General features: G+C 44.0%; 1 protein-coding gene across 3 annotated transcripts in view; it reads right to left on the bottom strand.

The window, feature by feature from the left end:
* The window catches only part of BRSK2 (BR serine/threonine kinase 2), a 483,239-nt gene that overhangs the window by 144,621 nt on the left and 325,160 nt on the right, over positions 1 to 13,458 (bottom strand). For all 3 annotated transcript variants that reach the window (XM_090032456.1, XM_090032454.1, XM_090032455.1), the window contains exon 3: positions 8,349 to 8,434. In XM_090032456.1, coding sequence (XP_089888582.1) covers positions 8,349 to 8,434 — 86 coding nt within the window. The remainder of the gene's footprint in view (positions 1 to 8,348; positions 8,435 to 13,458) is intronic.

The following is a 13,458-nucleotide window of genomic DNA, read 5'->3' as shown; positions in this document are numbered from 1 at the left end:
TGGACCTACTCGAGATGCATCTGTGGATGCATGACAAGGTGCAGTTGGCCTTCCTGACTGCATCCCCACACTGCTGGCCCATGTTCATCTTGGAGTCAATGATGACTCCAAGATCCTTTTCCGCTTCTGTACTAACAAGAAGGGAGCTCCCCAGCCTGTAGGTATGATGCCGGTTGTTTCTCCCCAGGTGCATCACTTTGCACTTGTCGGTGTTGAATCCCATCCTATTTTCGTCCGCCCACCCTTGTAACCTGTCTAGGTCCAATTGTAGCCTATTTCTCCCTTCTAGCGTGCCCACATCCCCCCACATCTTAGTGTCATCGGCAAATTTGAACAGGGTGCTTTTTACCCCTTCGTCCAAGTCACTGATGAAGATGTTGAACAGTGCGGACCCAAGGACCGAGCCCTGGGGGACCCCACTGCCCACATCCCCCCAGGTCGAAAATGACCCATCCACCACCAATGATCAGCCACTGCTCTCAATAAGCTCCTAAGCACACTGAATCAGATCCTTCTCAAAAACATAAGGCACTGCAAGGCTGGGGCTTCTACCTATATTTAGGACACGGGGACACGCTGCATAGATGTGAAGTACCTCTCTTAGTAGCCATTATCGGATTTATGGCGAAATGGGGAGTTAATTAACATGTATTTTGTAAGTGGCTTTCCTGAGTTATGAAGATTTTAAAAAACAGCCACAGGGAAAGAACAGGAGTAGAAGTGGGACAAAGAGCCTAGACCCATTTACATGCTAGCGTCCATGCTGCTGCTTGTCCAGCTGCATTCCGCTAGGCAAGCATTAACCTAATATCCAAACTCAGTGCATACAGGGCCAAAAAGCAGATTATTTAATTTAGATAAATAACTAAAATAGACATACAGAGAGAGCCAGTGCCTTCAGCCCTCCCATGAAGGAGTTTTATTGCTAAATTCTACTAGGTGAATATCCTTTGGAAACAGGAATATACTCCTATTCTGAGCTGTATGTTGGCACTGAAGTTGCTATGCTAACAGAACTTTAAATAACTGGTTAGTTGCTTTTGCAAGGTCAGAAGGAAAGACAGACCCATGAAATAGTAAGCTGCATATCAGGGACTTTAAAATATGTTTTAAAATTGCTCCCTAGAAAAATATGCACCATCTATTCCATGCTTGAGGAGTGTTAGGTTTTATATTTTCCCTTATTTAATTCACAAGTCTTTGCAAGAGCACAACTCTTGCTCACTTACAATGTTGGTGCTGTTAATGGTGTGTGAGCTGCTCCCTTCTACCTGTCTGCTATGTACATGCATCCTTTCTACCTAGGGTCAGTTTGTGTGGGAGCTTCTTTATACGCTCTGCAGGAGGTGGGACACAGAATCTACTCTCTGATTTCCGTAGGAGATAGTGTGTTATCTTCTGTGTAATGAAAATCTGTGTGTACGCATACAGCAGGCAACAAACACATCATAAGCAGCTGGGAGCTGTGTAAAGCATAAGGATGCAGCTGTGGAGTGAGAGACTGTCAGTCCATCAAGGATTTAAGGGGTTCTGGTGGTATCAAACCACAAGGATGATGTACAAGTCACCAGAAATCCAAAGAAGAAATACATCTGTAATGCACCCACACACTTATTTCTTTTATACAATATACAGACCCAGACTCTAGATGCATGCACAAATCTTCTCTCTCCTTGCTATTCCCTGCTCTTTGCATCTAGATCCCCTGGGAAGCTCCTGTTTTGTGAGGAGATGTGCTTACAGCTATAACAGTCTGACCTTTGTTTACTTCAGAACTTGAGCTGTGACATTTAAACATACCCTGCATCAGGGCAGCATGCCTGAGACTCGACTCTACAGGTAAGCAGAACAGGGATGAAGTAAAGACTGAGTGGTGAGGGGACTACTGCAGCTGGCTGGATACTGTTTCTGATGATGGGCTTGGCATCACAGGTGGATCCAGGTGTGGTGCAGTGGCATGGATGCATACCCCTCGCTGCTCTCAGTTATAGGCAGAAGAAAAAAATATGGTTTGGGGGGCTGAGTGCTTGTGCATGCGCACACTCTCTCCCCCCCACAACAGGAACTGTTGCATCAGACCTAAGGTCCACCTAGTCCAGTGACCTGTCTCCAACAGTGGCCAGCACTAGATGCTTTAGAGAAGGATGGAAGCACCCAGCAGTAGATAGATGAGAAGTAATCCACCTTCAGTAAGTTATATCCCAAACACTGATCATCACAAATTATCTTAAATCCTAAATCACAGATGTTTTTCCATCCCTTCCAGAACTTTTTGTTTTAACTAAGAGTTATAAACCTATAGTTATCTGGATAACTTAAAATAATAGAAAAATAGGGCTAATCCCCTAAACATTTGCCCCTTGTTTAAATCTGGTAAAATTCTTGACCTTAAAAAAATTCTGTGACAATGAATTACACAGACTAGCTAGCACTGAATCAAACAAAATAGGGTTTCTTTTTATCAGTTTTGAATGTTCTATGTTTCAGTTTCACTGAATGTCATCTCATTCTGGGGCCCTGAGAAAGAAAGAGCAAAAGCTCCTGATTTAGGGGATTGAATAATTAACATTTTGGTTCCCTGATCAAACCCACAAGTCTAAACAAACAAACAATCTTTTCCTTTGGATCCCAAACAAAACAAATCTTAGCAACTTGACAACGAAAAAGGTCAGTATATTTTTTAAAAATTATTTTGAATAAAAGAAAAACATATCAGTAGAACTGATATGTGTCTCAAAATTTATGTTACCTTTATTCATAATAATTTAAATAATTCAGAATTTATGGGTGCATCTACATGTGCAAATGCTGCAAGATGGGTTTACGCTAGAGTAAATTACTCTAGCGTAAACCCATCCTGGGCAGGTATCTATACATGGGGGGATTCAGGAGAAGATTTGCTGCTCCTAGCAGCAGTTTGTTCCTGCCCACTCTGGCCCTACACCAGCCCCCTGAAGCAGCCAGTGTCTGGCAGGGAGCACAAAGCCAGGAGACAGTTATCTCCTGGCTGGGACTGGGAGACTGCTCCTTGCTCCCGGGAGCTGCCTGCTGCCAGGACAGGCTCCAGTGACATAGCCCTGGTGGGGAAAATGTCCCCATGCCCAGCTTCCCAGTTGGGGGCAGAAGGCTTGGAAAGACCTGCAGGAGAGGGGCAAGTCCCAGCCCCATGCCCCAATCTCCCAATGGGTCAGCTAGCAGTGAGCCACCTGGCTGGGTAGGGAATCCCTGCCCAGGCAGGGGGCTTACTGCTAGCTGCCCCACTAGCAGATTGGAGCAGGGACCTGGGATCTGCCCCTCCCCCACAGCTTTTTCTAAATGCCATGCCTCAATTGCCTGATCAGGGCACAGGCCAGGAAAATCTGCAGGTCTGGGACCTGCCTCTGACCAGGACAGTTCCCAGCCAGCCCTGGGCTGCATAGGGAAGTCGGCATGTGCAACCTGGAGTTGCCTGGGGGTCACCTGAAATGAGACAGTTGCCATCCACCTTCTGGCTGCATGTGCAGACTTCCCTGTGCAGCCTGGGGCTGGTCAGGAATTATTCTGGTCAGGAGGAGGTCCTAGCCAGCTCCAGGCTGGGTGGGGAACTCTCCCCATACAGGGAGCTCCCAGCCCCTTGATTCTGTGAATGCAATCATGGATCTGAGGCTGGGAATAAGCTCCTAGTTTCCTGTTTTGCAATTGCAGAGCTGGGAGTGGGAACAATCTCCCAGCCCCTGCTCTGCAACTGTGGAGCTGGGAGTAATCTCCCAGCCCCTACACGATTATGAAGCAGGGGCTAGGAGCTCCCTGCTGCTGGGGCAGGGGGACATTGTCCCCACCTGGGCTCTGGTGGCAGAATCCATCCTGGCAGTAGGCAGCTTCTGGGGGCAGGAAGCAATCTCCTACCCTATGGTGCACAGCTGACTGGGAGCAAATTTGCTCCCGATCAGCAGTCTACACATGCCATACCGCTCAGTAATTACTTGGCATTTAATTTTCTACTTGCCTTTGCAGGTAGCGAATTAACTGCTGAGAAGAGCAAATTACTGTACAGTAAGGGTCAGCATATGTAGACAGTGATGCTTACCATGCAGTAATTAACTCTACTGAGTAGTAAAATGTCCCATGTAGATACACCCTATGTAACTTTTATTCTAAATAAACTGAATAATTGAAACATTCTGTGATTTCATCCTGAAAAAGTTGAAAAACTTTGTTTCAACTTTCAAGGAGTATTTTTGAGTGGGGGGGGGGTAGGGGGTTGACTATACAGTTCACTGAAATAGCACAAAATTACAACATGTTTCAGTCAAATGAAATCTGCATTTTTGAGTGAAAAACTTCCTCCAAATGGCAGCTGAACAATTTCACCCGCCTCTACCTTTTTCATGCCATTTATTATTTTATCAACTTTTCTTATGTTCTCTCTTTCTCATCTCCTTTTTAAGGTAAGCCATACCGATTTTTTTCAATCTTTTTACATAGAAGAGTTTTTCCTGCAAACTTTCATCACCCTTCTCTGAACTCACTCTTGTTCTGTGGTATCCTTTTTGAAATGGGGAAACAGTACTGCCTGTTTATCTTTTCTAAATGCAACTGCAGATAGAACGAAAGTCATTCCTGGCCACCCCACAGTGATGGTCAAGTTCCTTCCTTGATTTGCTACAGTTGATTTTGAACACTGAAGATGTATACATAGTTCAAATTTTCCCCTCCAGCTTAGTATTATGTTGCCCATTCACTTTGCTTCTTTAGGCCTCTGTGAAGCTCCTCATTGTTTGGACTTGATTAATCTTCCTAACTAGGCCATCTGTAGATTCCTGCTACCTCACTGCTCAGCCCTCCTTCCAGATCATTAACAAAATGAATTAAGCCACCTTCATCCTGGTCCTGACAAAGCCTCTATGCCTCAGTTCTCTACCTTCTTCTCACCCATCTTGACTATTTAAATAACACATTTTTCAGGACAAGGACTGTCTCTAGCTGTGTCTGTACATCACCTCTTGCACCAGGGTCTCTGTGAAAGACTCTTGTTGCTATTGTCACATAAGACATAATAAAACCAAATGGCAATAAATGACGTTATGTTGGACTACCCCTCCCATGTTGTTCTAGGACCATATTACAAACTGGAGTTGTGATTCTGCCCTATGTACCTATTACGATATTTTGCAGACATGTGGCTAAATAAGATAAATCAATGTACTGGATAAGAAGTGAAAGACATAAGCCTTAAAACCAGCTTTGTATCTCTAAACATCCCAATTAAAGAAATGGAACCAAGAAGAAATGACCGTTAGGTTAACATAGCCACACTGCTAGATTTTTATCATTATTTTTTTGAAAACTCATTTTCAGTGTTAAATAAACTGTGGAAAAAGGATTTGATTCATGGCTGCATTAGGAATCTACTCAACCAAAGCCCCTTGTCACAAATTAAATCATAAACTGAAAGTCAAACATGATTTGTGAAATTAACATTTATCGAGGAAATGCTCCCCAGCACCATGCTGTGATTAGTCTCTGGCATCTAAAATATCACCCATAATTCATAAACTGCCCAAGAAACTATGCCACTGCTGCTGTTGTCAAGATGTCAGGTTTGATGGAAAGGTGCTGCAGCAAACAGAGAGCTGTTTGTTGTTGATGGTGGAGGTCACTAAGATTTGGTATCTGTGAAAATACACACGCACACGCACACACACACACACGCGCGCACACACACACTCCCTTCCCACACAGATGTGTACCATTTCTCCTCTCCTCTATTCTGCCCTTCTCCCCACCCTGCATGGGCACCTTTTCTTTGCTTAAGTTTATCCAAGGTCATACCCATTTCTATTTCTGAATGAAACAATCTGGCACAAAATTTGCATTGTGCTATTTCGTTAGTATTACGACTAAGACAAACTCCTAATGAACAATCATTTGCACTATTGTCACAAGAGACTTCCAACAGTGGGACTTAGCACCTCTTGGAGGAAGGCAAAAGAAGCCCTATGTTATGGATTATGGGACTACGGTACAGAGCGGGGGGAATGACTTTTGCAAGGTAAGACAGTGGTAGAGCCAGTAATAAAATCCAGGATTCATGGTCAAGATTTTCAGTCCAGAATGAGAGATATAGGATGCTTCCAGTATTCAAGTGTCCAACTGGAGACACCATAGCAGATCTTCAACAACGCTAGTCTCTTTTGACTCTTGAGCCAAGAATGCCCTTGCTCTAACCACAAAACAATTCTTCCTTCCACACAGAAGAAGAACTCTAGAGCCCAGGAGGGGAACAAAACCTAACCTGTGTCACTCACTGTCTGTACTTATGCGTGGTAACGGGTTGCTGAAGGCTTCAGTGCTTATAAGTGAGCGAAGTGAGATGCACAACTGTCTATGCAGTGAATATTTGGATCCTTTAACCCCATATCTTCTTGGACCATTCAACCTGGCCTTTGTTCTCGATGCATGTATACTTAGACTGCATTATCTAAATACATCCAGCCTATCGATGGGAAGGAAGGAAGGACTTTGACTTTTTATCTACTTTATTCAGGGGTTTGGGGTACAAAATGGTGACCCCTCTAGGGTCCAGGTCCAATATACAAAGCAAAGACAAACAAATTCCCATCAAACCAAGAGCACCATGTCACTACATTTATAGCATCACACCATGACAGACACCTTCACTGAATTACACATCATGCCTAACATGCCTTTATGCCATCGGGACACCGGCCACATGGTTGTACAGACCAAAGCCATCTATAAACAAACAATTCCTACCCTGCTCTATCCAAATATACATGTGACAACACCTTCAACTTCCCACACAAAGAAAAAAAGCAAAAACCAGCCTGGTGAGCACCCAGGGCACGGCACAAGCTGGGAGTTGCAGTCCACCACCAAGCCTAGGACGCAAGGAAGGAAAGAAGGAGAAATGGATCACAAGTATCCCACAAAGGGACCTGATGCCAATCTCCACTGAAATCACTAAGAATTTTCCCATTGCCTTCAGTAGGCAACAAGACCAAATCCCTGCTTATCATCAATACTTCCTCAAAATTAAACCAGAATGTCTTGTCTACAGAGACGTTCCTGTTTGCCACTTCACCTCCTGTCACTACCACCTCCATGCAAAAAATGCTGTGTTGTCAGGACATGAGGCGCTCTGCTCAGCTGCAGTGAACTGGAAATCAATGGATCCATGACTATGTACACCAGTTGTGGATCTGGCCCATAGCCCATAACTCAAAATGCATCTGAGATAGTCTCTACCCAGCACCTAAGATGGCTGCTCCTGACAGCCACAGGTCACCACTGAACGCACGCTCTGCCCCAGAGGAAGATTTGGAGTCCAGAAGAAATTACTGCCCGCTCTGTTAAGCTAACCCTTGAACTCCAAGGCCTCACTTCTTGAAATAAGAATTCATTGCTCCAGTAACAAGATTGGTCGTATAGTCCATGTGGAATTATTACCTCCATTCAACACATTTTCCTTGGTTCAGCAATTACACCCTTCTTATGCTGAGACAATAAAGGGTCACCGCTGGACAGTGGTTTTTAAAAACAGTTTTAAATTTTCTTTAAATGTTCTCTGCTGCTTACAGCAGTCTGTTAAACCTCTGAAAATAACATTTCATCCCTTACTGGGTTTGCCCTTTTCCTTTTGGAAACCATTGGGGGTTTTTTTTCTCACTTGAGCCAAGATTAATGTGGCTTTTTTTTCCTTTGAAAACAAACTCAACATATCCAGGACCTGTCCAGCCAAAATAACAGTATCTGTGGATCTGTACCACTGACTGTTGTTGACCATACTCTGGGAATTAGGCCAGCTAGATGCCAGGTACTAAAGAACCTGCAATGATATATATATAAGACATCTCAGTCTTTTTGTAGGCTCTATAAAAACAACAATAGTAACTGTTTGGTCTTAAAACAGTCTGTCAGTGAAAGGGCTGACAGTTTAGTTTAGGTTTTAGAATACAAAGGACTTCACCCAACAGATCAAAATTATTTTGGTTTGGGCCACTTGTGGAGTCCACAAACTTGGACTGACCCCCTCTGAATCTGCTACTGATTGTCCCTTTTGTTAGCAATAGGGAAGGAAAAACAAAATACAGAAGAAAAGTAGGAATAAGAAAAATAACATGGATACCATATTCTCCTTAGCTAGGCTTTGACAGCAGGTCTTGGGGGGACAGAAAGTTAAGACTGACTTCAGACACTACTTGCATTCTCTCTACATTGTCACCTAATTTCAACGTGTCCCCCCCACTTCCCCTTCTCCACCCTATACAGATATCCTCCGCCAATCCCCTCCTTCCCAGTTTCTTTCCTCCCTGCCCTCCCACCCAGGAAAAGCCAATAATACCTACAAATATTTTTTATTTTCATAAACGTCATGAAGCTTTAAAACGTGAGGATGTTCTATCAACTTCAGGATGGCTATTTCCCGCTCCACCTGGAAAAGAAGAGAGAAATAAGGAAGGTTAGAAGCCATGCCTTAGTTTGCATTAGACATCATCACATATTCTACCTTTCTGATCTTCTCCTTTATGTACAATGGAGCAAACAGGACAGAAGCAGTTTTAAGACTTAAAAATACTTAGCATTATACAGGACTGTGCCATATATTAAGTAATTCATCCTCAGAATCCCCTTCCCTATAAAAGTAGGTAAATGATAATATTGTCTCTCTATCACAGAGGCAGAGGGATAAGTGTTCAGTCTAACAGAGGGAATCAATCATAGAATGCATCTGATCACAGCCAGATGCTCACATAATGCCTCTCAAACTATAGAAGGTCAAAACCATAATCTAGACTCCCACTGATTTCAGGACGCATTGGTCTCATCATGTTTGACACAGTACATTCACAGTGTAAGAGAGGTTGTGCCCCAAAGAGTTTATAATCTAACCAGGAGGGAAAATGGGTAGGAGACAGGAGCTATTATTGGTTTACAGGTGCTAAATGGAGACACAGACAGACTAAGGGACACACACAACACATAAGAGTTCAATAACAGAGCCAGGAATTGAACCCAGCTTTCTGCAAACCCAGTCTTATGCTGGATTAAAAAATTCAAGACCCAGACTATCCTTCCTCTCAAACCTTGTCCTAAATATGGTTACTTGTAAGGGCTTATCTTCAAAGCAGAGTTAACCTGAATTATAATTTGGGTGTTGCTCTTGACCTGAATCCTAGCTGCACACAAGAACCTTAACTCCAGAATGGCAGTGCTTTTAATTCAAGCTCCCTGGCCTGTCAAGCTATAGCAGAAATTAGTGAAACTCATCACACACTAATATAGTATCTTTGCATCTTGAGTGCTGTTTTACAATGCAGCCTCTTTCACGTGGTCTCAGCAAACAAAAGAAAAGTTAATATAAACTGCTGGTGAGTGCAGTTGATCGGCAGTAACTATGCAGTGAAAACACAGCCCCAAGCTCTGCAAACTCAGGTAGACAGGTCCCAGATCAGTTTACAGAAGTCCAGCAAGGCAGGATTACCTCCTCATCCCACAGCAGCAAGGAGACGAGCTCACTTGAATGTTCCCCTCAGCTCCAAATAATTGCCTCCCTTCTAGCTATCATCCTTGCAATCACAACATTAGCACATTGCAATGGCAAGTCAGAACCTAAACCCACTAGTATGTAGGCAGTCCTTCAGGAGCTTTTTTCAGTACAGCTTTATTTCTTATTTAATTTGCGGAGGAGGTACTTTCCTCTACCAGACCTATAGCATATAACAGCTGCCTCAAAAAGACCATCTCCCAGAACACTCACTGCCACAGGAAGGGCCTCAGGTCTTCTTGCTCAGTGAGTGAAACCAGTGAAAGCTGCTTTAACCTCATAATACCTTTGGGCTTCCTCTTCCACTCAGGTTGGAAGAAAGGATGTACAGCTACACAGTCTTGTTCTTATTCTTTCAAGTTGCTATTGTCAATGTTTTATTTTTTCAAGTGGTTTGTTCTCTGCAGACTGAGAAGCAATCTCACGGATTTACTTTCCCACCTGTTGTCTCAGGAGGTATTGATTTCATAGCTGCGTTGGGGGAAACACATCAGGAGGTGGGACAGGTAGATGGAGAAGGCCTGGCGAAATCAATGGCATTCTATTAGAAAGGACTGTGTGTATAAGCATACACCTACAGGTTTCCCTCGCTTCATGCTGTACATGCATTCCCGGAAAATGGCGCATAACTCAAATTCCCATAAGGGGAACCCACTTTACAATGTAACAAATAGGGATACATTCCAAGGCCTCAACTGTACTGACTCCCAGACCCGTTTCTACCACTTTTACAAGACAATTTTGGTACTCACCAACAGCAGACAGTACATACAAGCACAGGGTGGTGGTGAATGCTACCATAACAGGGATGGCAACTACAGACACACGTGTTATAGACAACAAGTGAGGAGCACAGATCCACAGAGGAGATTATATTTGGTGCGTGTCACTCCTACAAAGTACTGCACAAAGCAGCTGACTGTTTCCACCACACCAATCGCATAAGAATGAATTTACCTTTCATATAACCAATTTTTGTTATAAAAAGGGTCATCGCATAAGAGTGAATTCACACATACAGAACCTGCATAAAGCGAGGGAAACCTGTACTGCTGTAATTCCCATAGGAGTCTCCTACGAATGAGATATGCATTACCTGATGGTGATAACTGTGAGGGCAACATCTACCTATCACCACCACTAAATGGGGCGCAATTCATGCAGCACTGTGCAGCTTTCATCTTCCCAATGACTCCATAAAAATGGGATTTACTGCACCTCACCCCGTTGCCCCTTTCCCTCAAAAGACCCCATTGTCCTTTGTCTCACCAGAGAGTTGGCAGTATTCAAAGGGTTCTGATCAAGTGCTTGCCCTGACAAGGTTGTGTTTGCTGCATAGGAAAAAAAAATAAAAAACAAAAAAACTTAAGACTCATTCGTATTCAGGAAAATTTCCCTGGAATCAATTCCCCCTTCTGTCTCTGAGCCGGCACCTTGGAGAAAGGAACTGCCCAAGTGCAGTGCAGCTTGCCAAACTGATAGTGACAGGCCACTATCAGGATGCAAAACTCTTTTAATGCTCCATGGTAGCTCAGCCTATTTGCATTCATTCTCCCACTCTCCAAGGTCAGGTCAGATTGGGGAGGGAAGGGAAGACTGGGTGGGGGCTGTTATGCCTTGGTCAGTAACCAAACTGCTAGGCTATATGATGACTGACTGATGAACTTAAGCATATGTCCATCTGTCCATGAGAGTCCATCACTAATGTCACTATTCTGCATTTTAGTTAGGGATATGGGCAGAGCAAGTATGGGATTCTTCTCTTGGTGGACATCCTTGAATCACTACAGTATATGAATAGCAATAGTCCTGACCAATCACATGGCAAGCATGTGTCCTGACTCTTTTGCTATCAGAATACCACTGATGTAAAATACATCTGTCAGGTGCCAGGGCTCTCCCAGAGGGCAGCCTTGTGTCCATTTGCTTGAATGGTGAAGGCATGTGTCTATACTACTGAAGTGAGAGGGTTCAGAATTGGGATCTGGCACAAACTCATGTTTAACGATAAATGGAGAGAATGGGGGCCAAAGGCATCCACAACATGTGTACTTAGCTGGCCAGAAGGGAGACAGTCATGCAGAAGAAAGAAGCATCACAACCTGATGAAGCATTAAAGGAAGGAGAGGGGAAGGAAGCTCAGTCGCATGAGGTCTGTGACATCTCATATACCTTCAGAAGACTAAGCCAAATCATGGGACAATCTTTAGGATGAAAATAACTGTGCCACAGACTTGCCAAGTCATGCAGAGCTCACAGCCAGGTGCTGTGCACACCACCTCAGCCTGAGTTTTCAGTGCATTCTGACCTCAGACCCCAGCACTGGGGGAATGAGCTCACCTAACCTTTTTGGTGTAAGCCTATATCCCAAATGCCAGCACCACACATACCAGAATAATAACCTTTCAGTACATGCATTTCTCACAGTTCAGTTCCCTGCACTATGCACAGAAAAGCTCCTCAACCTTTCAAGATATTCCCAGGGCTCAGATACCAGCACTGGGCATATGAGCTCCACAACACTGAAAGAGTGACATCAAAGGAAAGGTGTGTAGGAGGGTGGTAAGGGAGACAAAATTTTTCTTGGGAAGTGTGATCACTTTACCAGCTATGGAGCTAAAGAGCTGACTTCAGATCTCTTCACCCTTAGGTCTCAGCCCTTCCTCTGGGCTTGCCTGCCTGCAAAATTGGCAGATGAAGAAGCCCTGGTGGAGATTCATCAAAAAGCCTGTTGGCAGTGGCACTGATAACATGTCTGACATGAGTGAATGATGGATGGCAGCCTCTATCTAGGGTTCTGTTTGGTTACTGTCCTAACAAGAGAAAGGAGGCAGCACAAAGGGGGAGAGATTTATGACAAAGCCACTTGGAAGAAAGAAATCCATTATGATACTAGCTGGTTGTCTTTAAACAAGAGAAAAGACATTAAATGAATCAAACGTCCACTTTTTATTCCACCGTCTTGTGTCAGGAACAATATCCTTTCACTTAGCTTGGGGCATTCTGGCTTCAGCAGTTTGGGTGCACATCTCTAGGGGGTCCTACATTTATTTCTTCAAACACAGACATGTGAACCTGCTGGTATCTGAATCCTGAGGGGATTTCAACAATCCTGATTCCATGTCTATGGAGAGTATCGGGCTTGATGCACTACAGGGTACAACACCACCACAAATTTTCTCCAAGGCTAGGTCGCACCTCTAGGAAGTACCCAGCAGTCCATTTTATAAGAACATATTGAATTGTCACTGGATCAGTGGAAGTGACTAGTTTTCTTAGGAGCCACAAACTTGCTTTATGACTGTCTTCTAGTTATAGGGTCTCTTTGTGCCTTCCTATTTGCATCTATATAATGAGGATAATGGAACCTACCTAGCTGTATTATACAACACTTGGGCAAAAGGTGCTTTATGAGAGTGAAGGCATATTGGTAATATTATTGTATCTTTGTCCAGGCCAGGAGCCTGAGTAACAGAAATGTGCACTGAAGGCTGGGCTGCTTTGCTTCAGGAGCTAGGGAGAACATGAGAGTCCCAGTCCAGCAGCCTACACCATTGAAATACATACTGCGGAGCCTTACTCCTTCTTCACAGCAACACCACAGACTCTGGAGGGTTTCTCTACACCTCACTCTCAATCCCAGACCCCACTCCGCCATTCCCAAAGAGATACCACTGGGCAAGATGGTGAGATGTGGTGTGTCCCTCTGAAAAGTTATTCCATCCATGCACAGTTTACAACGGGCTAGAAGCAATCTGTATGATTAGCAAACAAAGGGTCCCAGGCCTCTAAAGCAAAAGTGGAGCAACCTTTTAACAAGGCATGGCTCTGCCTTCTGTCCCTGACCTTAGCCAGCTATTGGCATCATTTTCATGCAGCCCTGTACAAGCATATCCACGTATTGCTGCCCA

Source organism: Crocodylus siamensis, chromosome 2, assembly GCF_052110815.1.
Source record: "Crocodylus siamensis isolate JL-2025a chromosome 2, ASM5211081v1, whole genome shotgun sequence".
Lineage (NCBI taxonomy): Eukaryota > Metazoa > Chordata > Crocodylia > Crocodylidae > Crocodylus > Crocodylus siamensis.
Note: the sequence above shows the minus strand (reverse complement) of the source record. Positions and strands in the feature narration are given on the sequence as shown.